The 26,324-nt window shown below is 35.2% G+C and overlaps 1 protein-coding gene across 2 annotated transcripts; it reads right to left on the bottom strand.

The window, feature by feature from the left end:
• Window positions 1–278: 278 nt before the first annotated feature.
• On the bottom strand, window positions 279–25,389 carry lpin1b (lipin 1b). Of its 2 annotated transcripts, none has more exons than XM_028439551.1 (20): window positions 25,141–25,389; window positions 15,922–16,125; window positions 15,740–15,835; window positions 11,054–11,325; window positions 9,861–9,974; window positions 9,022–9,151; window positions 8,638–8,935; window positions 7,494–7,587; window positions 7,214–7,398; window positions 5,833–5,926; window positions 5,628–5,697; window positions 5,052–5,144; window positions 4,919–4,980; window positions 3,926–4,064; window positions 3,685–3,833; window positions 3,051–3,137; window positions 1,908–2,060; window positions 1,724–1,838; window positions 671–774; window positions 279–592 (listed from the first exon to the last, which is right to left on the bottom strand). In XM_028439551.1, exons 1-20 carry the CDS (start codon window positions 25,207–25,209, stop codon window positions 418–420), a joined length of 2,703 nt encoding a protein of 900 aa, XP_028295352.1. In that variant the 5' UTR covers window positions 25,210–25,389; the 3' UTR covers window positions 279–417. The 2 variants fall into 2 exon arrangements, with proteins under 2 accessions (XP_028295352.1, XP_028295353.1); XM_028439552.1 differs by lacking the exon at window positions 25,141–25,389 and adding an exon at window positions 19,238–19,460.
• Window positions 25,390–26,324: the final 935 nt, after the last annotated feature.

The following is a 26,324-nucleotide window of genomic DNA, read 5'->3' as shown; positions in this document are numbered from 1 at the left end:
AATTAATTTAAAATGGCAAATAATGGGCATGACAAATTGTGAATGTGCTTAAATGGCAAAAATAAGCAAGAAATATGGTGAAAAGAAGTTAAAAGTGACAATAATGGGTCAACATAGCAACATTAATTGGGAAAAGCAGTGGAAAGGGTTTAAATAAGTTCTCAAAATGTCTTGAAAGTGGAAAAAAATGTGCAGAAAAGGCATTCAAATTTGATGGAGAAGTGGTAAAAATGGGAGTAATGTAGCAAAAATGCATTAAAAGGAACTAAAATATGGCAAGAAAAAGTGATGAAAATAGGTTAAAGTAGCAAGTTTGGTGTGAAAACATGCAAAAATGGGCTGAAATTGTTATTCTTAGTTTCTTAAAGGCATCTCGCGACCCCAAGGTTGAGAACCCCTGCCTTAGGCTGTAAGGAGTCAGCTGGGTGGGCTGGGAGTGTGAGGAGGTGGTGTCTCCTGATGCTCCACCAGGGGGAGCTGCTCCCTCCAGTAGGTGAAGTGACTGTAGGTGTCCGAGCAGGGGAAGTCTGAGGAGGAAGAACGCATCTTCAGAGGGAACACGTGGTCCACCACTTCACCCAGACGGACGTAGCTGTACAGAGCAGAGCAGAGTGTGGACTTTTCCTCTAAATCACAGCAACGGGTGAAGCGAAGTGGAAGCTGGACTTACGATGAGATGTTGGTTTTGGCGTGTTCCTGCACCAGCTCGCCTTTGGGGTTTACTGTAAAAATCCTGTTCAGTGGCACCCCTACTTCTTTATAAGAAAACACATCCTAGAAAGGAAAAAAAAAACATCATTAACTTGTTCACAAATTGGACTATTTTCTTTTCAATTATCTGAATAAATACAGTTAGAAAAGGCAGTAAAAAAATATTGACATTTGTTTCCAAGGGAAAATGTGCAATTTTTACACACATAAACATACAGTATTACTGAGTCACAGATATTTAGATGTGTCCTCATAAGGAAAGCATCAATTCGATCAACAGACGCCTCTGAGGAAGACCGGCAGTCTTCCTGTCAAAAAATGTCAGGAGATCAAAGTAAATTTCCTGAAAAAAAGTTGTCTGAATAACTGAAACCTTAACATATTATTCAATAAGAAGACAAAATGAACTTGCTGGAATTATTTAGAACATGTGTCAAACTCAAGGCCCGGGGGCCAAATCCGGGCCTTTGGAGAAAGCAAAAAAAGTAAAAAAGAGAGAGAAAATTTGAATCAACGTGTAAATGAAACTCAATAATATATGCAGGGGTGCTTATAACGCATGACTGCAGTCATTTATAATGTTAAAATGTTGAAACAACTCAAAATTCATACAAAATCCTTCAATTTTCTTCAAATTATGACATAATATTTTCCTTAAATAAATAGAAATTGATCACTAAATCCAGGAAATTTAAAGTGAAGATCCTGCTGAGACTGATTTCTATCACTTATTGCTCGGATATGGTCGGTTTCTTACATATTTTGTATTTTATGTATGCGTAGAAGTACAAACTAGGGAACAATAATGTTGAAATCACTCGTTTTCCCGCATAAAATCTGTGGCTCACTTGAGATCAAACTGCTCCGTATTTGGCCCCTGAACTAAAATGAGTTTGACACCCCTGATGAAGAACAACGGATTGATGTATTCCTTTTAATTCACACATGTTGCAGCTCCAATCCTACATTCTCTATACTGTATGATTTATAATATAATGTGTGGGGTTCATACCGTCGGTCTGTTGCCAAACGCTGCGTAGAACGGCTCAGTGTTGGGGTAGAAAAGACTCTTGATATCATTAAGACACTCCACTTTGAACTTTTCTGGCTTCTTCTCAATCACCTCTCTGCAGCACACACACAAACATGAGTCAGCAGAATAATTCAGAAAGCGTGTGGGCTTATGAATACACTACCTGTGCAGGGCAGAGAAGAGGCTGCTGGGACTCAGCAGAACGGGGCCCATGGGGAGCATGGTGCCTCTCTCGTTCACCCGGTTCAGGTAACCTCGGGTCATGTCGGCCATGCCGATGGCTCGAGCTGAGCAGTACAGGAACTTGTAGCCGTTTCTGTTGGAAATGGACAGAATACGTTAAAAAAAAAAACTTGTATTCAAATGTTTGCATTTTTTATTTTTTATTTTTACTTGTCTGCTTGAAAATACGATGGCGTATGAGGGCCACATTAAAATAAAAAAAAATCTGGGCACTACGAGATTAAAGTCGTAATATTTCTAGAATAAAGTCGTAATATTTCTAGATTAAAGTCATAATATTTCAAGATTAATGTCGTAATATTTCAAGATTGTCATAATCTTATGAGAATAAAGTATCTTAACATCGTAATTTTATGAGATTAAAGTCATTATTTCAACATTAAAGTCATAATATTTCAAGATTAAAGTAGTATTGTAATAATATTGTAAAATTTACGAGATTAAAGTCACATTATTTTGAGATTAAAGTCATAATATTTCGAGAATAAAGTCATATTTCAACATTAAAGTCATAATATTTCAACATTAAAGTCATAATATTTCAAGATTAAAGTAGTATCTTAATAACATCGTAATTTTACGAGATATTTCTTGATTAAAGTCGTAATATTTTGAGAATAGTCATAATATTTCTAGAATAGTCATAATACTGTACTTCAAGATTAAAGTCGTAATATTTCAAGAATAAAGTCGTAATTTTATGAGAATAAACTTAAATTACAAACAGGACCTTGTCTGCATTTAGTGAGATCATTATTCACTTTTGGCCCATCATCACCACAGTTAACACTTTAAGGATTTTAAAGTGACTTTGCAGACGTTTGCGGAAAGAACCAGACGGATTTGGAGAAAATAGCCTCTATTGTGGAGCAGGAATTGGCTGGAAGTGCTATTGGTGTTCGTTGTGTTCACTGGGATTTCTGGGCGCTATACCATTTTGAGTTCATTAAATTATGACTCTATTCTCAAAATATTATGACTTTAATCTCATAGTGCTCGGATTTCTTTTGGCCCTAATATGTAGCATTTCTTAATCATTAATTATACCAATAAATAAACTTACTGGCTAACTTTGTGGTAGAGGCGTGCGATCCCCTGGTGCGTCCAGTCTTTACCCAGTGTAGGCAAGATGTGACCCAATGTGTCTGATCTATAAAACAAGCACAAACAAAAGCAAGGTCATGATTAACTGATGCTCAAAAATAATAATAATAATAATAATAATAATAATAATAATAATAATAATAATAAATGTATATATATTATATAAACACAAAATAAATATTGTTAATTGCACTTTCTATTTGAAAAAAGAAATAGGAAATATCATAATAGATTTTGTTGTTGATTCCTATTAAAAACACTTATAAGAATGACTAAAGATTGTTAATTCTACTTTTAATTCCAAAGAAGAAATATGAAAGATCAGTTTATTTAATTACTATTCAAGACACTTTAATAAGAATGACTGTAGGCTATATTGTTAATATAGGCTACAAAGTTTTATTTTTTAACAGTTTCAGTTGGTGGTGCACATTGTTTTTCAATGAAAAGATGTACTTTGGCTCAAAAACGGTTGAAAAACACTGATCTATGCAGCAAAACGCTAACTATCCTCATAAGACCTGTGAGTGTCATTTCTTACTCTAAACTTCAAATCTTCCGCTGCTAAAGAGACGTTATCCTGACGCTCACACCTGGTGATGGTTCCATCAATGTCAGAGATGATTATCTTGTCGTCCCAGTTCCACAGGTAGATGGTTCCCTGACAGCGGCAGGTTCCCTGGTACTGAGTGGTCACGCTGAACACCACGTCATTAGGACCATCCAGCAGCTGCAGAGACAGCTGTAGACAGCCAATGGGAGCACGGATGGGTGTAAGGAGGGACATCGTTTAATGTTTAAATACAGTGATGGCGTGAAGGGGCGTGGCCTCACCAGCTGCTCTGATGTAAGTCGCAGTGTTTTCTTATAGGACACGCCCCCTGATGTCAGCGAAGGCTCAGACTGGTTGGGAGGAGACGCCTGACACGCCGCTCTGTGATCTTCATCACTGGAGGACGACTCTTCCTTGTGTCTGTCATCAGAGAGTTTTAGAGGTAACCATGGAAACGTGTATGATCAACCAGTGGTTCTCAACCTTTTCAGCCCACGATCCCCAAAATAAAGGTGCCAGAAACAGGGGACTCCCACTGTAGCTGAACTTTTTGGGGCCCATCAGCAAAATTAAGGTCCATTGTTATATGAATCTGTGATAACCACATTTATTTATATACTGAATGATATCCACTGTTATCCAGGAACTTTATTATTATTTGTGCCATAGTATATAGTCATCTTAAATATGGAAATCCTGTGACCAAAAATGGTGGAAAAGGTGGTAAAATGGGATTTTAGAAAACACGGAAATTGGTTAATAGTTCCAAATTAGAGTGGGCAAAAACAGACAAAAAAAAGTGATATAAAAAAGGGTTCAAACTGTAAATATTGGAACAATTAGTTTAAACTGGCAAATAATGGGCATGACAAATCTTGAATGTGGTTAAATTGGCAAAAATAAGCAAAAAATGTGGTGAAATGAGGTTAAAAGTGACAAAAATGGGTCAATATATTACTTAACCCTTCAGTTAAGTAAAGTGGTGGAAAGGGTTTATAAGTGCCAAAAATGTCTTGCAAGTGGAAAAAATGTGCAGTAAAGACATTGAAATTTGATGGAGAAATGACAGAAATGGGAGTAATGTAGCAAAAATGCACTAAAAGGAGCAGAAATATGGCAAGAAAAAGTGATAAATGAGATTAAAATATGGCAAGTTTGGTGTCGTTGCAGAAAGACGGTTTAAAATTAACAAAATTTTGCGTCTTGCGACCCTAAGGTTGAGAACCCCTGTGATAAACGATGAGTTCAGTGATGTGTTTGATCAGTTTTCTCACCTGTTTGACATTTGGTCAACCTCCTCAGCAGAGCCATAGGCCCCATACTCAGACTTTAAATCCTACCACAATAAAAGACTGTTCATTTCTTGTACTAAATAAAACGTACGGAAGGTAAATATGAGTAAATTACCGGCTTGGTATTGTTGTTTCTGCCTCTCCACGAGAACCACCATCTCCCTCCTTTCTTGGGCATCTTCTCCTTCATTATGTTCTCAACTGCAGCCTGAAGTGAAGCATGCACAACCCAAAAAACAAAATAAAACACAAATGGCCATTAAAAAAAACAGACAATAATCCAGACAGTAAATCAATGTACAATAACGCAGACGCAAACAAAGGCAGGTAAAAAAAAACTAAAATAAAAATTCTATGAAAATGAAACTAAAAGTGGGTGTGACATACAGAACTGTAGCTGAGGGCACCAGTCAGACAACAGAGGAGGAACTCTAAGGTTGAATGTATATAACCAAAGCAAGAGAACTAATCAATGATTGGACGGAAAAGAAAAGAGGAGGGAAATAATACAAAGAAGAGACAGCTTTTAAATTCAGCTCCAAATTTAAACCAAAGATGATGTGTCACAAGATACGGTGTTGGGTTCCAATCTGTTTTCAGTAGGATGTTTTGCTGCATGCGGCGCTAAATATGGTCAGAAGGGGGCGTGGTTACCACGTACTGCACACAGCTCGTGTCATATCAACTTTACCTTTGGCAAAGGTTTCTGAAATGCCTGCATAGCCAGCACAAGTGGAGCCGCACTGCTCCAGTTATAGTACCTACAGGAAGTAACAACACAACAGATTCACTCATACACGCTAATGGCTGCCTAAATGTGGAAAAACACTCAAATGAAAACGCTGCCACGTCACATTGATACGCAACTAATGAAAGGATTGATCAGAATGTCGTACTTTGACTCGATTTTCACCACTAAGTTGGGGTCATCAATGATGGAGGGGTTCACGATGAACTGCTGGTAGGAGATGATCTTCTCACAAAACTGCTCTGCACAGGAACACACACACACACACACACGCACACACACACACCTTTAAGCATGCACAACTGTTTCAAAAGTGAACAGCTAGACCTCAGCAATTTAATAATCTGTGTAATGTCATTATTTCATGTTAGATGACAATCTTGGAACTAAAGCATCTGAAAATTATTTCAAGACTAAATATGGCTTTGAGCAGACATGGCTCCAAAAAACATACATATTTACAAAAAAAAAAAAAAATGCACAAAAGGAAAACAAACACACAAAATGTACATACATAAAATATACAAAACGTCAACAGAAATACACAAAATGGCAACAAATGTATGGAAATTATCTAAAAAATGTATAAAACATCAACAAAAATACACAACATTTCTACAAAAACAAAGAGGACAACAGAAATACACAACATGACTCCAAAAACACACAAAATGACAGCACATATACACAAAGTGAACTAAAAAGTATACAGAATGTCGATAAAAATACACAAAATGGCAACAAATATACTAGAAAATATCTGAAAAATGTACAAAACATCAACAAAAATACACAACATTTCTACATAAACAAACAGAACAACAAAAATACACAACATGACTACAAAAACACACAAAGCAACTCCGAACAACATAGACATTTACAAAAAAATACTCAAAAAGACACAAAATGACAGCAATTACACACAAAAATAATTAAAAGATATACTAAACATCAACTTAAGTACAAAAACACACAAAATTACAGCAATTATACACAAGATTGACAAAAATACACAAAAATTACTTCAAAAACTAACAGAACAAAAAAAATACACATGACTCCATAAACACACAAGTAACTCCAGAAAACATAGAAATTAACAGGAAAATACACAAAAAGACAACAGAAATACACAAAACAAAAGCAATTACATGCAAAAAAAAAAAAAAGAAATAAAAAATATACAAGACATTAACATAAGTACACAAAAGGCCAACAAAAACACACAAAATGACAGCAATTATACACAAAATTGACTAAAAATATACAAAACAACAACAAAAATGCACAAAAACAAACATAATGGCAGAACATTATACTAAATGACTCCAAATCCACACAAGACAAGAAAAAAACACAAAAATGACACTAATTTCCCTCGGATTAGACAATTGTATTTTTCAAATGAAATGTGTGCTGTTGCTGCTGACCCCTTGGAAAAAAGGAACTAATCCCAGTTAGTTTTAATTTAAGTGATGTAATGGTAATAAAAGCTTTATGGTTGAGTGTGTCAGGTGACTGTGTACCTTGAGTAATCTCCCTGTTTTCACTAAGGCCTCCACACAGAGAGATGGCGATAGAGGGCATATCAGACATTTGGTCACAGTAGCTGTCCACGCCACTGTCCCCAGCAGAGCAGTTGGACTGGGGAGACTGGCTGGTGCTGTGAAGACCTGGGTCTGAGAGGCTCCTCACTGCTGTGCTGCTGTCGCTACAAAGAAGAAAAACAAAAAGAACATGAACAAACATCTTGGGGGATGATTAACTTGTTTTTCTTTATATACATCAATAACCAATTATAAATACCTTTTGGGGAAGTAAAGGGCGGCCACTTCTGGTTCAAGCTCTGTGATGTCATCAAGGTAAACTCCATCAGAGCCAAGATGGCGACTTCTTTTGTCTGCATCAGAATTAAAAGTGTTGTTTTTTTACCATAGCGTTTTAAAATCCTAATCTCTACTTCAGTGGTTCCTAGTGGTGTGTAGTACCTGGCATCTACGATACGATATATCCCGATATGAAAGTATAAGGAGATTATTGCAACTTTTTTATATATATATATATATATGACTTAAGAAACAACTAATCTGTAAATGTGTACACCTTCATGAGAACATTATGTATGAAATATATTTTATTGGCATATTTTACACTCAAAACATTGGCTTTAACATGTCATGTGCCAACAACTTAAAATAAAAACATAACATACAATCTGCCTGTGGCTTCTAAACCAACTTTGACTTTAGTGCAACTTAACTGAGGTATATGCCTCAAACAACAAATAAATGCAGAAAGTTTGTACTTTCTTTTTAGATTTTTTTGAAAAAACAAGGCATGTTTAAATAATAAAAAAAATTGATATGGATGCATTTTGAATCGATCTGAGAATCGTGCGACGTAATATCGCGATATATCGCCGAATTGATTTTTTTCAACACCCCTAGTGGTTCCCAACAATTTTTGGGTCGTGACCCCATTTTGATATCACAAAATTTCTGGCAACCCCAGTTTTTTAAAGCCAGAATTAGATGTGCCAGCTCAGATAATATTTATACTTTATTAGAGAAAGTGAAACTATAGAATACTTTTGTTTGAGATTGTGTTTGATAAATAATATATATATATATATATATATATTTTTTTTTTTCCCCACATTTTTTCATTATTATTCATCAAGAAGAATAATTAAATAATAATAATACTAATTAAAAATAGACTAAAATATAATTTTGATCAATTACTAGACATTTCTGGTGACCCCAAGGTTGAAAAACATCTACATCTTGTACTTCTTTGTAAAACCTGCAACATTATTCTTCAATGATTCCCATTATATTTTATTAAGTGCACCAACTCATTTTCCATGTTATTGATGTATTATGTGTTTTTCTGTGAATCTCTGTGCGTTACAATGGTTAAACCTTCACATCTCTAACAGCAGTCGCACCTTTTCTCTTGGATGGTGAATCTGTTTTGCTGACTGGACGTAACGTGGTCTCCTCCAGGCTTGTCATCACTGGTGTTGCCTCTGTCACGGTCATAGACTCCATGTTTGTGCACTCCATCCCCACTGCCTCCTCTTCCTCCTTTGACATCAGCAGCTGCAGCGTGGAGACTTCAGAGCAGAGCTCGCTCTGTTCTAAGCTCATCTCAGTGATCACATGGAAGTGCGTGTTCTCCGACACCGGGATGGATACGGGACAAACCGGTGGAGGTGGATGGGATTTTTTGGGCAGAAATGATGGCTAGAGGATTGAGAAATGATAGCAAATTTAAATAAATGTTAATTAATTAATAATTCTAGTGAATATAGTGTGAATGTAATGTTTACCTGTAGAGTGGCAGCCTGTGGAAACTCTCCCCAGGCCCAGTGCATGGCTGGATTCTGACTGTGTGCTTCTGTTTGTTTGGTGATGAGTTCAGAGTCACTCTTAGGGGAGGTTGGCCGAGAGTTCCCCGGACTGAAAAATGAAGACATGATCATTAATATTTCTATTGGTTCCTTCATAACGCATGTATCATTCGTTCGTTCGTTTTTCATTATGTAACAAAAACATGAAAAACAAAAAAAAAAAAAAAACACTCATTATTTGATATTTGTTTCCAAAACCAAAATGAATTTTTCAAATTCAAGCTCTTTTGCTTCGATACAGAAAACGAAAAACGGAAAACTAACACCTTTATTCGTTTTCTCCATTACCGATTGGCCAAAGCACGTGACCAGGAAGTGAAGCGTTACACATTCCATGATATCTTTAGCTCTGCAACACTTAGGGGTCTCTAAATGCTCCGTAATGTCCGTGAGGAGGTTCTGTGCCAAACACCAGCTAAAGCGAAAAGGACATGTTTCTGATGCACAGTTGGAAGCAGCGATCTTGTCATGCCGAACTGCTGTTAGCATAGCCGTTAGCGTCGGATGAGAGTACACTTCCTGGTCACATACTTTGGCCAATCGGTAAAGCAGAAAATGAATAAAGTTTGTGCTTGTTTTTCGTTTTCTGTACCGAAGCAAAAGATCTTGAATTTGAAAAATTCATTTTGGTATTGGAAACATATGAGTGTTTTTTTTTTTTCATTTTTTATGTTTTTGTTACATAATGAAAAACAAACTAAACAAATGATACACGGATTCTTCATACATTAAGATTAAAATAAGAGTGTGATGAACACCTCTGAATGGGACTCCACTCCCCGTCTGAGCGAGTGTGCGCGCCAGCCTGCGTGAAAGCTCTAGAGTTTGAACCCACTGTGGTTTCCTCTCGTAACATGTCTCGAGATGAAGACCTGCAAAACACATAAGAACACATACTGTATCTCTGGGAAAGGTCGTGGTTTACATCTTGTAATGTCAGCACGGTGCACATTCACGACAAGGCTTGTAATAAATATGCTACGTTCTGCTGACAGATATTATTTTGTATGTTGAGTGGAAACCAATTTCTTTATTTTACCTGAATTTAAAACAACTGAAACATTTATTACTGATGAGATATAGGCAACTGGGGGGCCACATGTGGCCCTCGATCTAGTATTTTGCAGTCACCACAAAAAACACACAAAATGACAGAAAAATACACAACACAGCGAAAAGACAAAAACCATGGAAAATCACAGACAAATTCACAAAATGACAAGAAAAACACACAAAAACAAACAATACAAATATACACTAATATAACTGGAAAAAAATACAGAATTACATCTAAAATACACTAAACGACACAAAATATATACACAATAGACTCATAACACACAAAACAACAACAAAAAGGTTCCAAAAACACACAAAACAGCAACAAAAACCCATACAAGTTTGTTTTTTTTTTCCAACAGTATTAATGCTCAGATTTCTGGATCAGATAATCACATTTTTGTAGCCTCCATTATAATAAAAGTTGCCAAACTCTGGCTTTTTATGAATCCAAAGTCCAGATGTGTTTTTCCCGTAGTGTACAGTAAATATGAGACACAGTTTAGATGTCACGCTAGAGACAAAAATTAAACTCATCACAAAGTTATTTACAGCAGGTGTGTACATTCTGCTGCAGACTTTGACACCGGCATTATATAGCAGTGTGCATGAGTCAGCTCTTTATCATCACATGCTGCGCCGTGGATCACTAACCACATTTATATTTGACAAAGTGAAAGTACAGAATACAGTTGATTAGGGATTGTGTTGTTTCATTTTGAATAATAAGAACAAGAATAATTTAAAAAAAATCTCAAACATATTTCTAATCAGCTTTTTTTTTATTTTAATAACCGTACATGGGGTCCCGACCCCAAGGTTGAAAACCTCAGCCCCCTGCTTTGTTTATTTTATGCTCCTGTTTGAATGCAGCTGCTCACACATCTCTTACCTATTGTTTTCCATTTCTGGCCCTTCGTCTGAACTCATGTCGATGGGAAACATGTCTTCATCTGCAGAGTAGTCCTCACACTCTTCTCTCCTCACGCTGTCGGCCCGTGCCTTCCGTCTCCTCTTCCTCCTCTTCTTCATCATCCCATTGCTGCTCTCTCCATTACTGCCCATGGCGCCAAGAGACTGTATGGGTGGCCCAGCATTCTTTGACATCAGTATGGCCCCATCTGACAGGATGGGAGAGGTGGCCAGGTAGAAGGGCACAACCTCCTGTTACAGAGAGAGACGTTTGGATTTGACAACATGCAAAAAAAAAAAAGAATCACAATTTGTCATATGAGTGATCCTTTATGAGCTGAACATGTTGACATTATCTCCCACGTCACTCAAACCCGTTACCTCATGCTTCCACACTGTGAGCATTGTGGAGCACAATAAAGCTCATACAGGTTTAAATACATCCCTCTAAAGCAGGGGTTCTCAACCTTGTGGTCAGGAACCCATTTGGGGTCACGAGACACTGGGAGGGGGTTGCCAGATGTTTTGAAGAAACAACAATTTGAGCCCATTTTTGCTTATTTTTACCCTTTTTCTGCAACCACACCAAACTTGCCATATTTTAACCTCATATTTTTGCTCCTTTTAATACATTTTTGCTACTTTACTCCCATTTCTGACACTTCATCAAATTCCAATGCCTTTTCTGCACATTTCTTCCACTTTGAAGACATTTCCGGCACTTATAACCTCTTTCCACCACTTTTCCCACCTAATGTCGCATATATTGACCCATTATAGACACTTTCAACCTCTTTTCACCGAATTTCATTCTTATTTTTGCCAATTTAATCACATTTACAATTTGTAATGCCAATTATTTGCCAGTTTAAATTAATTCTTCCAATATTGACACTTTGAACCCTTTTTACCACTTTTTCTGTCTGTTTCGTGCCACTCTAATTTGCAACTTTTAACCAATTTCTGTGGTTTTTAAAATCCCATTTCACCGCCTTTGCCACCATTTTTTGTTTACTTTTAATCCATTTTATTTCTGATGAAAACAAGAATTTACATCTTTAAGATGACTATATACTATAATAATAGACGTCTGGATAACAGTGGATATTATTTAGATAAATAAATAAATGTGGTTATCACAGATTCATAGAACAATGGACCATCATTTTGCTGACTTTATGGATGGACCCCAAAAATCTCTCCCCTTTGTTCCCCCTTAGATGGCCCTGTCTCCACATGACTGTTCACGTCTGTGTCTTTAGTTTGGGGGTCGTGGGCTGAAAAGTTGGGGACCACTGCTCTGAAGCATATTTCAGTTTCATTTCTGTTGTTCACATGTGTACAGTCAGAGGCAAACCTCTGAAATCTTTGGCTCTGTGCAGCAGCAGCCTGTTTTTTTTTTTTAGTTTTCCTTTGAGGAAAAAAAAAGTTATTCTAAGAAAAGCTCCATTTGGCATGGGAATAGAAACGTGGATGTGTGTGTGTGTGTGTGTGTGTGTGTGTGCGCGCTGATTCTTGGAAAGAGTGAGAGGAAAGAGTTTTGATGTATAACCATATCATTTGCAGTTGGACAATTAAGCCTCACGTTTTCAAAGCACGTGCCAAGAAAATGGTTTCACAGGGACAATGCCCCTCCCCTCCTGCTTCTTTAAAGCCGGGGGAATTTGACACTGCGCTGAAGGCAATATATCACTCACGTCCCCCCAGTCTCACTACTTTAACAGCTTGTTTACTTCCCTTAGCTCCACCTATTCTCATTGTTAACATTTCACTGTGACGGTGATGAGTTGCTTTTCTCGTTCAAAATTGCGAAACCACACTTTCCGTGGTAAACAGAACTCCAAACATAACCTCATCTAATGAATACTGACACTAACGCAGGTATACGCAAGCTTTAGGATATCCTCCCCTCGTCCTTAAGGACATTAAAAGTAGGTTAGTAAGAGTAAGAGTAATCCTGCCCTTAAGGGTGTCACTGTGAGGAACAGAGAGAGGCTGTTGGAAAAGGTGGAGGAAAACATTCCTGACTGTTGGGCCAGTTCTGCACAAAGTGAACTTGTTTACACTACTATGATACACGTAGGAGGATGGTTTAGATGCTCACGCTAAACAGGGGCGTGTCTGCCATGAACCACGTCACTGAGGTGGAGAGAGGCATGTGTTTTTATCAAAAATAAAAATGTGTTTACTTCGAATCGATTAGAGCGCCTGTGCCAAACTCAAGGTCTGAGGACCAAATCTGGCCCTTTAGAGCAGTGGTTCTCAAAGTACCCCCTTTCTCTTATTTTGAAATGAAAGCCCCCCCCTTATGTCCGACTACTACATTTTGCTCAGTTCTGTGAAAAAACAACAACAGAGCATAATGATGGAATCAATGAGTGATAACAAACATTTGAAAGAATTCCATTTTGTAAATATGTGGAATGAAAATATATTTAGTGTCTCCTGAATAGATTTTTTTTTTATCATTTACGGTCATCTTCGTCTTGGTGTAGGACCAAGACTGATCCTTATATTTTCAGTTCATGTTCTAATCACTCATTATTTTGTGTGTCTTGTTGTTGTTTGTCTGTTTTTATGATTCAGTATATTTTTCTGTATTTTTGTTGTAATTTTTGTGTGTTGTTGCAGGTATAATTTCAATTATTCTATCTCAGTGTGAGTTTCTGGTGTCGTTTGGTTGTTAGTTATGTCATTTTGTATGTTATTTTTGTGTATTTTGTAGTGATCTTGTGTATTTGTCTCATTTAGTGTGTCTTTGTTGTGGTTTTGTGTGTTGCTGGTAATGTTAAGTATTTTTTCTCTCTTAGTGTGTGTGTTTTTGAAGTCATTTTGTGTACTTTGTTGTTGTTTGTCTGTTCTTTCAGAATATTTTTCTCTTAATTTGTGTGTTTTTGTTGTCGTTTTTTTTGAGTTGCTGGTAATATTCAGTGCGATTATCATTTTTAACCAAAACAAAAAAATACAAAACCCCATATTTTTAATGCTTTCATTTGTTAATTTTCCCCTCTCTCTCTCTCAAGTACCCCCTGTAGTGCCATTGCGTACCCCCATTTGAGAAACACTGCTTTAGAACATCCAATTCTGCCCGCAGAAGAAAGTAAAAACATGAATTATTGTGCAAATTACCAACTAATTTAATATCTCAGCCCCTAAAAATACACAAATTAAATTAAAATCCAGGGTTTCTTATGCTTCAGTTATAACACATGACAGCAGTTAAAAAAAATAAATAATAATAAATCACTAAATGTTGAAAGAACAACAAAATATTTCCAAAAATCCTGCAACTTTCCTAAAATTATTTCACAAAAAATCTGCAAACTAAATTTTAAAAAATGGTCACAAAGAAATTTAAGTAAACATCCTGCATGGACTTCCTTACATACTTTCCATTACATTTATATGTGGAAAATGTAAACACAAAATGTTGAAAAAACACTCAGTTTTTCCAAAAATTCTGAAACTTTCCTCAATTTTTCCCACAAACTTTCCCCAAACTAAATAAAAATTGGTCAAAAAAAATCAAGGAAATCTAAGTAAAGATCCTGCATGCACCGCCTTACATCGTTTCCATATCATTTGGGGCACATTAATGTTGAAATTAGTTGTTTTCTAGGTAATCTGCAGCTCTCTTGAGTTCAACTGCTCCAACTATGGTCATTTAATATCTCAGCCCCTCCAAATACACAATTTCAATTAAACTCCACAACATTTTCCAGGGTTTCTCATGCTTAAGTTACAACACATGACTGCAGTCACTTTTTAATCACAAAATGTTGAAAAAACACGAGTTTTTCCAAAATTTTGCCACTTTCCAAGAGTTATTTCACAAAAATTCTGCAAACTAAATAAAAAAAATGTCACAATATCAAGGAAATTTAGGTAATGATCCTGAATGGACCGCCTTACATACTTTCCATATAATTTAGGGCACATTAATGTTGAAATTAGTTGTTGTCTACGTAATCTGCAGCTCACTTGAGTTCAACTGCTCCAACTCTGATAATTCAATATCTCAGCCCCTCCAAATACACAAATTCAATTAATTTGTGGGTTTGTGGCTGGGTTTCTCAAGCTTAAGTTACAACACATGACTGCAGTAATTTTTAATTTTTTTTTTAATCACAAAATATTGAAAAAATAATGCAACTTCCCTCAAAGTATTTCACAAAAATTCCCCAAACTAAATAAAAATTGATCAGAAACACCCTGAATGGACTTCCTTACATACATTCCATGTCATTTATATGTGGTAGTGAAAATTAGGGCACGTTAATGTTAATGTTAAAATGACTTGAGCTCAAACTGTCTCGTATTTGGCCCCTGAGCTACAGTGAGTTTGACACCCCTGTGTTAGACCACTTCAGGTGTATTGTTCTTTTTAAAACTGCCACTTATGAACTGGTTCTGTCTGTTTTTGTGTTGAAAATGTATAAATAGACTGATTATGAAACCGTGTGCTGTGTTTGTTAGAGACAGCTCTACCTTAGGGCATTCTGGCTAAAAAAAAAAACACATTATTTATGAGAACATTGTGAAAAACAAATCCTCAATAACAGGTTGAGCCAAACGATGCAGTTTTTACGTGTGTTTTCCAGTTTGACAACATCACTAATACGGTAATCATTTCAACAAGCTGTGACGCTGCATTGCTCATGAATACCTGATCACTTTCTGTTTCTTTCACAAAGAAGGCCTCGCCGTTGTCACCAAGTTTCATGTGTAGATTCACAGGCTCGCCGTTGATTTCCATGTCCACCTGGGAGGAAGTAGAAAGGTGTCCATGAGCACACTATAGCGTTCAATCTAAGGCTGAAAAGTGGATGTCTTGTGCTAACATCTTACCACTTTCTCTCGGGACCGGAGAACGCCCATTTTGCCGAAGCGGACGTGAAACGGCGAGCACTGCAACGAACCATCAGGCTGTCTGACAACGATGACGTCAATGCAGCCGGACAGGGTGGCGGGATTCAGGCCCCTGTACAACTCTTTGACCTGGACAAAAACCTGGCCTGCCAGCTGACCCACGTAGTTCATGGTCTGACGGGTCTGGTGTGGTGGAAAGTAGTGAGAGGAAGACCAAAGAAGGACAAGAGAGAAGGAGTAAGCGACAAATTTAAAATAGAAAAATCGGAACGTGTTACATAAACGAGCCAGTTGTGATTAGTTGGCTTCATAGCATAGATAGGACTGGGTAAGCTTTAAAAGGGGAGGTGATTATGAACTGGAATCTGCTGTCAAATACTTCCATCTGTCAATCAAAGCTGATGTAACTCCTTCTGAGGAGTAGGGAAAACCTGTGGTCAATAGTCTAAGTATAGCAGATAGTACGCAAACAGTGAACATAATGCAGAAAAGGCGGTTTTCTGTGAAATTGAACTTAAACCTTTAATAAAAGCCCATGTTACATGGCAACAGATGCTAACTACAAGGGGTGTAAGGAAAAATTGAAAAAACGCAATATATCATGATATTTCACCGCATGATTATCGTATCAATCCTAAAAATGTCCAAATTGATTTTTTAAGGAAATCTTTTTTTTTTAAATGCGTTAACATATGAATAGACCTTGTTAAACTACCTCACTCCTCAATGCATTTTAGCACTTTATTTTCATAAAACATACTGGCCAGTTTTATGTAATGGTATGTGGTTACTTTTTTTCCTTTCAACAATTTGAGAACTTGTCAGAATGTGTTTTATAAGCAAAAGTTTAACTTTTCTGAAAAACGTAATTTGGCCGTTTGATAAACATACCACTTGTTTTTTATATTGGTACTTGAATTGCAGTTAGTTAGTGAGGATGCAGGAGGCAACCCATTTCAACCTTATTCAACCCTTATTACTAATGTTCAGCTAATGCTCGGTTAGTGCTAATGCTAATGTTAGACTGATACTAATGCTACCGCTAGGCTAATTGTAATGCTAGGCTAATTTTGATGCAAGATTAATGCAAACGCTAACTGATACTAACGTTAATGCTAACTTATGCTAATGCTATTGTTAGGCTAATGTTAATGCTAGGTTGATGCTAACATATGCTAACACAAATGTTAACTTATGCTAATGTTAAAACTAGCTAATGCTAACATATGCTAATATTAATGCTAAATTATGTTAATGCTAACTTATGCTAATGCTATTGTTAGGCTAATGTTAATGCTAGGTTGATGCTAACATATGCTAACACGAATGTTAACTTATGCTAATGTTAAAACTAGCTAATGCGAACATATGCTAATATTAATGCTAACTTATGTTAATGCTAACTTATGCTAATGCTATTGTTAGGCTAATGTTAATGCTAGGTTGATGCTAACATATGCTAACACGAATGTTAACTTATGCTAATGTTAAAACTAGCTAATGCTAACATATGCCAATGTTAATGCGAGCTAATACTAATGCTAACTTATGCTGAAATAATGTTGTCTTGAGCGAGCGGGTCACAGAATAGATGGATGGATCTTCTGAATTTGCTTACGCGGGCCAGCTCCTGCATCCTCACTTACATTTTCTTCAGGAAATGCAAAAATTCTAGTTACCATTTTTCTTGTTCTCGCAAGTTTGAAAAAATAAAAATAAATTGTATTTCATACCATTTTGTACTTGTAAAGGTTAAATTTGTAATTATTGATATCGCGATGTACGGCATATCATATTGTTTAGTATCGGGATGTATCGTGACATGCAAATCGCGAATATCGTTAGATGAATGGCAACGTACTGCACACCCCTACTAACTACATTACTGGTAGTTAGTTTTCCAAAGGAGAGTGCAAGGATATTTTCTACACATTTTATAATGTTCCAAGCTTGAACGTGTATGATCTCATAATAATTTAGCAGAGGACCCCCAGATTATAGCAGAGACAGAAAAACAGAGAGTTTGAACAATGCCAACCACCCCCCATGACCACACTGCATGTTAGCAGACCCTAATTTTAGAGCATAAGATAAATCTGGGGAGCCATGTTGAATTTTGAGCCGTCGCCCACAAATGACCTTCCCTGCGATAAATAATTTAACACATTTTCCACATTGGCATCGCATTGCAGCACAGGAAGTAAGACTAGTCTGTTTTTTTAAACTCGAAACCTCTTGATGTGACATGCAGCAGAGCAGCTTCTTCTAAAAATAACTTTTTTGATGCAAATAAAGGAAACGAGAAGAGGAATCATGTCTTACAACACTGTCGAGCTGGGTTTGAAGGGCCACAGTTTCAGTCCACTAGATTTCATTATGATTCCACTAAATCTGTAAGAGATATATATATATATATCGACTGAAACATAAAACATAAGAGATTATTTTCTAAAGCTTCAATTACCATCTGTCAACCTGATATGGAATGTTATTAATACTTGTCATTCCACATATTAACATAAGTACTTTTGATTGGATAACTTCCAAAAAAAAGGAAACTTAGCACTGATTCATTTCATCCAATGTGAACATTATACGGTAGTTTAGGTTTTATATATTTTAGATTTCCTTCACATGTTTTGTTTTTTAATTATTAGTGAGTCTAGTTATTGTCACTTTAAAAAAATATAGTCAACAACAACTATCACGGAAAACATTTTGGCAACAGATTTAACTATGGCAGCGAGTAGAGACACTTAATAGTTTGAATATTGTCATTAATAAATAGTTATTTGTTATTTCAATTGAAATAAGTATTTGTTTATGTATTCAAAAACTCTGCAAATTTGAAAATTGTATTTATTTTATTTTTATTATGTTTTATTATTAACATAATTTATCAGACAGACAGACACACAGTAAGTGATCTTGGCGCAACATGCAGTTAGGTGTTTACAAAATAATACACAACAAATGACCACGTTTGATCAAATAAACGTTGCATTTATGTTAATGCGTGCAGAACACCTTAATAATCCTGAGTAATTTTATGATTATTGCATTAAATTACTCATTCAATCATATTTGAGAAGAAAGAGAAAAAAAATTTGGCAGAATTAAAGTGTTTTACACTTAAATTTAAACTATGCTGGGTGACTTCTTGGTCCTTATACAGTAAATACAAATAGTTAAATACATTGTAAGGATACAATCGTAACAATGAGCAACAAGCAATTTAATAACAAGCATTTCGAGTATAATTTAAATGTTAATGATGATAAATAAAAACACATACCCTGAGTCTGGAGCTGGTTAATGCTGGCAAACAACGACCCACACAGAAGGAAACCAGAACGTTCCCTCAACGTTAATAACACTGTTTCTTCTTCTTGACATTAATGAATTAATGTCAGAATCTTTAATAAATCCCGACTCCCAACGACACAAAACAGCCGCTCAGCGTCTGCTACATCTCTGTTTCTCTTTCACTGACTGACTGAACCAGTCTGTGTTTGACCCGTACTGGGACTACGTCCGCTTGTGACGTCACCACGTCACTACTTCTGTGTGCCAATCAGGTTTGAGCCTCGGTGCTCAGCGATCTTGGAAACTACGCTATTGTCATAATTGTTCTCCTCATAATGATATACTTTGGAATAAATGTGACTTTACTGTTAAAAACAAAAGTTTAATTAATCAAAAATGGATTGAGAGGGGCAAAATATTTTTTATTGATTTGTTTATTTTTTTCTTATCACTAAATCCTTTTCTGTAACATGAGTTTTTTTTTTTTTTTTTTGAGATCACCTTTTTTTTTTAAAAAAATTATTATTAATGTGTGGTCCCGCGAGTCCATTCCATAAGAAAAGGTCAAAAATAAAAAAAGAAATTTAAAATTTAAATTTAAATTTAAAATTAAACTGTGACAATATATAACTATATTTTTGAAGTGGGATAATAACTGATTTACCACTTTAATTTATTTTTCTTTCAATTGTCAATGTACGATTCTTGCTTGCTTGTCACCTTTCTGTGTACACTTCTGCCTTGTTGTAAATTTGTATTTTTCAAATAAAAATAAATAAATTAAAAAATAAAAATAAAAAAAAAAAAAGGTTTGAGGCTCGGGTGTAACATGAAAATGCATTTTAACACGCTAAGAGGACAAAAGCTGGAATGTTATTTGAAAACGTTATTTAAGCTAATTATTTTTTTATTCAAAGTGTATCGTCTCTTCCTGATGTGGCTGTGGTGGTGTTTATCCAGCTGTTGTGATTTAAAGGCGGGAAGCATCGAAGCTACGTCATCATTTAAAGTCACCTCGTGGGTCTGATGCAGTGAGGTGATATTTCTGACCAATCACAGGCCAGCTTCAGTCACAGGGTGAGCAGAGGATGTGGTCTACTGTCTGTCTCCTGGGTTTTAAACTGTTTACCACCAAAAACAAGTTAAACTGACATTAAAACCCAGCTTGGCAGTTTTCCCTCAGAAAACCTTAAAAAGGGGAAACTTTTTAACCCCTTTTTTTTTACCTTTTTCTTTGGCCATTTTGCAACTTCATTTGTCCCATTTTTGCCCCTTTTCCCCCAAAAATTTGACACTTTTTCGTTTTTCAGATTTTAGCTTCCTTCTGCCTATATATTTTAACTTTTCTTAATTTTCATCCATTTGTCGATTCTTTAACCATTTTTTTTGTTTTTGTTTTGCCACTTTTCTTTTCATCTAAATAAGCTAAATTTTGCCCAATAAATAATACTTGTTTCCTTTTTTCGCCTATATTTTTCCTCTTTTTATTCCACGTTTTTTCCCTTTTATACTATTGTTTGCCACATTTTGCTCATTTAAGCTACCTTTACCCATTACATACCACTTGTTTCCTCTTTTTTTGTCACTTTTTTGTGCCACTGTTGACTGCTTTTGGCTCATTTTATGTGTAGACAGATGAATGTAGAGTGGATCACATAAATTGTATAATTATATATATATATACTGTATATATATATATATATATATATATATCAATTAATTATGTGTATGTATATATATGTATATTTAGAGTGTAAATAGGTGTATATTATAAGAAGATTATATGCATAGCACTAGATATTATATATACACTAGATATTTTGAACATGTATGGGCTTCACAAGCAGGATTTTCGACCATTTGTTCTCTATTTGCTTTGTTTGAATACTTTTTTTTTTTTTTAAATTATTAATATTATCATTTTATTTTTTTTCATTGTGAGATACACTGCTGTTGTGTTCATGTTCGAAATAAAATCAAATATAAATCTAGTTTAAATAAAATGCAGTATAAAGAAAGAGAAAAAAGAAGAAAATGAAGTAGTGAATAAATAAAGTATAGTATGAAAATATCTGAGCTGGCACCTCTTCTAACTAATCCTTGTTATTATTATACAGTGTAACAAACATAATTCAAAATTATTCGTAGAAAAGAGTCTTTGGGGTCGCTAGGAATTTGTGATATAAAAATGGGGTCACGATCCTTTCTTTCTTTCCTAATATTGGAGCAGCTGCATGCTTAACCAACCTCATGTGCAGCTCCTACTTAGCCTGCTGAGAGTGTGTGTGTGTGTGTGTGTGTGTGGGAAAGTGCAGGTCATATTATGGTTGACTTCCCTAATTGTTCTTTCAGTTTGAAGCAATCTCTCTTTTTTTTTTCCTACACCATGAAAGGAAAAATGTGCATGTTTGTGGGGGATTTTCCATCCTTTCCTTCTGACACCGTGCCCTGCTGTGTGTCGCTATGTTTTAGGAGATGTCAAGTGCCATTTGTAAAGTATGTAAGTTTCACCCCCTCAAATTAAACTGGTGAACCTAAATCACAATTCAACATTAACAGAGACTATAGTGATATATTATTAAATGAAACATAAGCTATCATTTCATATATAAAGTAAACCATGAGCAAGTTTAAAAACACAAGCGCATAACTGCAACCTGAGAGCAAACTTACAGTGATGTATTTACTTCCTTTTACAGTGTTAAAAAACAAAAAAAAAAAACACTTGAGCTAAAGTTACAACATCCCAACAAAACACTGCAGCTTATTTACAGCAGGGTCAGCAAACGTTTACATTTCTAGTATGGACACGGGTCCACTGCACATCAATCATTGAGCCAGTGTCACTGGAAGCTCCAAGGACACGTGAGCAACCCCGAAGTCCGTCACTGATATGTTTCCAAGAACAACCAGTAAGAACTCAACTCAGCTGATTTACTCTGAATGCACAAACAGCACGTACAGTACAAACAGCACCTAATGTTACAGCACCGTCCTTTTTAACACTTGTTGTGACATTGCCCTTATTAAGACATCAGAAACAAGCTGACAGTTGACAATATCATTGACTGAACTGTAGTTACAAGCACAAAAAACAAAAACCGACACTGAATCTAATGAAGTTTGTAAGAAAGCATCTTCGTATGTGAATTAACATACATTCACATACGTAAATTCACCTTTCTGGTGAATTTGCATATTAGCTAAATATTTAGTTTCACCTGTGACATTTAGATTTAACATTGAACATTTTGATTTAGATTTAACATTTATCATTTATATTTAACATTTAGATTTAGATTTAACATTGAACATTTATATTTACATTTAACATTTATCATTTAAGATTTACATTTAACATTTAGATTTAGAGTTAACATTTAGATTTAAATGTAACATTTAGATTTAACATTTACATTTAGATTTAACATTTAGATTTAGATTTAACATTTACATTTAGATTTAATGTTTACATTTAACATTTACATTTAACATTTACATTTAGATTTAACGTTTACATTTAAGATTTACATTTAGATTTGACATTCAGCATTTAGCATTTAGATTTGACATTCAGCATTTAGCATTTAGATTTAACGTTTATATTTAAAAGTAATATTTAGATTTAAATGTAACAATTAGATTTAACATTTATATCTAACTCATAGATTTACATTTAACATTTAAAATTTAGCATTTAGATTTAACATTTATATTTAAATGTAACATTTATATTTAAATGTAACATTTATATTTAAATGTAACATTTATATTTAACCTTTAAATTTACATTTAACATAGTGCCCAGTGTGAGTCAGAGATAGGCACCAGCAGACTCCTGCGGCCCTGAAAAACAGAAATAAGCGGGTTTGAAAATGGATGGATGGATGTAGATTTAACATTGACATTATATTTTTACATGAAAAAAAAAAAAAATCACAAATTTCAAATATTGCTGGAAATCTGGTCAAAAGTAACATTAAAAAAATCCACATAAGTTTTTTGAACGTGGTTTGTTGCTAAACATGTGTATTTTAGCGTGAGCAATGTTACAATCGGCACCCCATACCTTTGTTCTAATCTAATGTGTCAAACTTAAATATGTGAACCTAAATCTTTAAATCGACTTATTAAACAGTCATTAAAAAATTAGATATGATGAATCTGATGATAGTTTGGGACTATTGTAAGTCATTTAGCTTTATTTTAATGCTAAACACTTTCAGCTTGTATTTACCTTTATAATAATTAACACACTTATGCAATGAAAAACCTTTAAAATTTTTACATCTATTTATTTATTTTGATACATATGACTCACTAGTGATTCTGAATGGTCGGTATCATACATTTGTGTTCCAGGCCATGGTCTAAACAACATTTCAGTGAACTCAACAGGAGCAGGGCTGTTTTCCCACAGATTTATTACATAATCATTAGCCAGGCTTTGGTTTTCAATCAAAGCCACTCATTGGTTCAGAGACCATCGGCTGAGGATCATGAGACTTGACGCAAACAATGGCAGGAATGCCTTGATTCGGAGAAAAACTCTAGTAGGACCTAAGTACAGTACTTTGATCACTGTTTTTTAGTTTAATAGTGTTTGAATGAAGCTTGCATGGACTGAAAATGTGTGAATGTGCTTTATTAGATCTAAATAAGAGAGAGAATGAGACTCTATCACATTGTTAATCCTGATGTTACATCATCTGGTCTGTCACTTTACGTGCCTTTTAAGACTGCTTCCCTCTCTTCCTCTATAAGAAGACATGATGAAAAGCAGTAGATCAATGGTTCCCAACCTTTTTTGGATTGTGACCCTATTTTAATATCAAGAATTTTTGGTGACCCTAAATACTTTTTTTTTTTCTAGAAATACTGTAGTTTTTTTTTTTATCATGTTTTATTATACTGTATTACAAATACAGAGTTGCCAGTATTAGTAACAAGTTGCGCCAGCTCAGATATTTTCATACTACATTTTATTATTAACTAGATTTAAATTTGACAAAGTGAAAGTATAGAATACAGTTGGGTCAGATTGTGTTTTAAGTTGTAAAAGAATAATTAACAAAAATTCAAAAACAAATCTTAAATCAGTGATTGTTTTTTTTTTTTATTTACTTTTTTATTAATTACTAGACATTTTAGGTGACTTAATTTAACCTCACATGAGGTCCCAACCCCAAGGTTGAAAAACGCTGGAGTAGATCCAAAGCACAATATAATCCAGGGCCCAGGGGTCACCAACACGGCGTCCGCGGGCACCAGGTAGCCCACCTGGACCGTGTGAGGGGCCTTCAGGTGTTCTAGTCACCAATGAATTCCATCTAGAGTATACTGCTGATAAAGTTTAAGTATTAAATTAACCCTTTTTAAATGTTTATCTTCACTGAAACATTGCAACAAATGTTTTGAAGTCCTGCAGATTTGGTGTCTGGGTCAATTCTATACAACAATAAATATATATATGATATATTTTTCAAAACGTAAGGTGGATTTTGTAAAATATGACATAATTGTAACATTTTACAAATGTTACATGTTATATGATTGCTTAAAAGTAGCTAGTAAAATAAGAATATGACAATTTTCAATGAAATGTAATGAAAATTTAAAAAAATTGCATAAGTTAGGAGAAATAAAGTGTTTTATGTTGAAACTTAAAACATTTCCGACCTTGTCAAGTTACTGCTAGCCTTCCTTATTATCTCACCCTCTAATTAAAGTAAAACTGTGAATATTTTTGCATTTAAAAAGTGTGTTTCAAACTGGTGTTTTATTCAGTATCTTACAGTTACAGAAAGGTTGGTGACGACTGATAGAATCCATGCAATAACAAACTAGTGGACGAGTGCATCTCACATGCAGAGGTTGATGAAATCACTTTACCCAGCTCCAGGTTGTCTCTGTAGCATCGTGCTGCACTGTTTCATCAAACTCTTCTTCGTCGTTTATCATGTTTCCATTATCTCTGTTTTTCTAAGATGTCCAGGCTGCTCCTTCTCTCTCTGAGCATTGAAAGTGTGTGTCCAGTGCAAGTGGACAGCGACTTACTAAATTTACCTGGGGCCCCTTGCACAGAAACCTGAGATGGGCTCAGAGTGGTCATCGTCCACCACACCCTGTGACTTCTTATTAGACATTTGAGGAGGGGAGACACCTGCTAAGTCTGACTGGACCTCCTCAGTCACACAAGATCACATGCCCTTCAAAGGACAAAATGCTCTCGATGAACGTATACTCTCTTCTTGATTGAGGTATGTCTGACAACACTATCAGATATGTTTCTCAGCTGTACACAAAGAGTGGAACAGGTGATGTTGTTGAACCACTAACAGATGAGATCACAGGGGTATAGTTGACCTCACTTCTCCTCCTGATTCTTCCAGTGAACACTGATACACACACTGATACACACTCTGACACTGTTGTGACCTTTGATACATAACACAATCTAGCATGTGCCCAGTTTCTATTTTTATTTTTATAGTACACTGCCCCCTAGTGGTCCATATAGAACAATGCACAAAGTCCAAGATGTGTGGTTCAGTTGCCTTCACGACACTTGATGACTTTGCTCTGCAGAACTTCCAACAATGCATCTTTAATGCTGATCCCATTAAACATATTTAACGAATATGCCACAGTTAAAGTATATCCTTGTTATTATTACTATATAATAGTTATTATTATTATTATTATTGATAATAATATACTTAGTTGTATCGAGACAAAAATCTCAAAATACATATATTGCATCCAGGCAGCATGGATATGTTGGTGTTTTGTTTTGTTTTTTAACCATGAATTTATTGATGAAAGTAATGTTTAAAAATGCCATTTTTGCATTGACTCCAATTGTTTTGCACGAGAGAAAATCAAATACAATTAGACAGAGACAAATTATTTAATTAATAGTTAAATAAATAAATGAGTGTATAAATAAAAAACCCAATTATAACACAAACAGAGACAAATTAATTAATTAATAAATAAATAGTTAAATTATGTAATAATCAAACCAATAAAAAGCAAACAGACAGAAAGTCAAAAAATTATATATATATATATAT

Source organism: Gouania willdenowi, chromosome 24, assembly GCF_900634775.1.
Source record: "Gouania willdenowi chromosome 24, fGouWil2.1, whole genome shotgun sequence".
Taxonomy (NCBI): domain Eukaryota; kingdom Metazoa; phylum Chordata; class Actinopteri; order Blenniiformes; family Gobiesocidae; genus Gouania; species Gouania willdenowi.
Note: the sequence above shows the minus strand (reverse complement) of the source record. Positions and strands in the feature narration are given on the sequence as shown.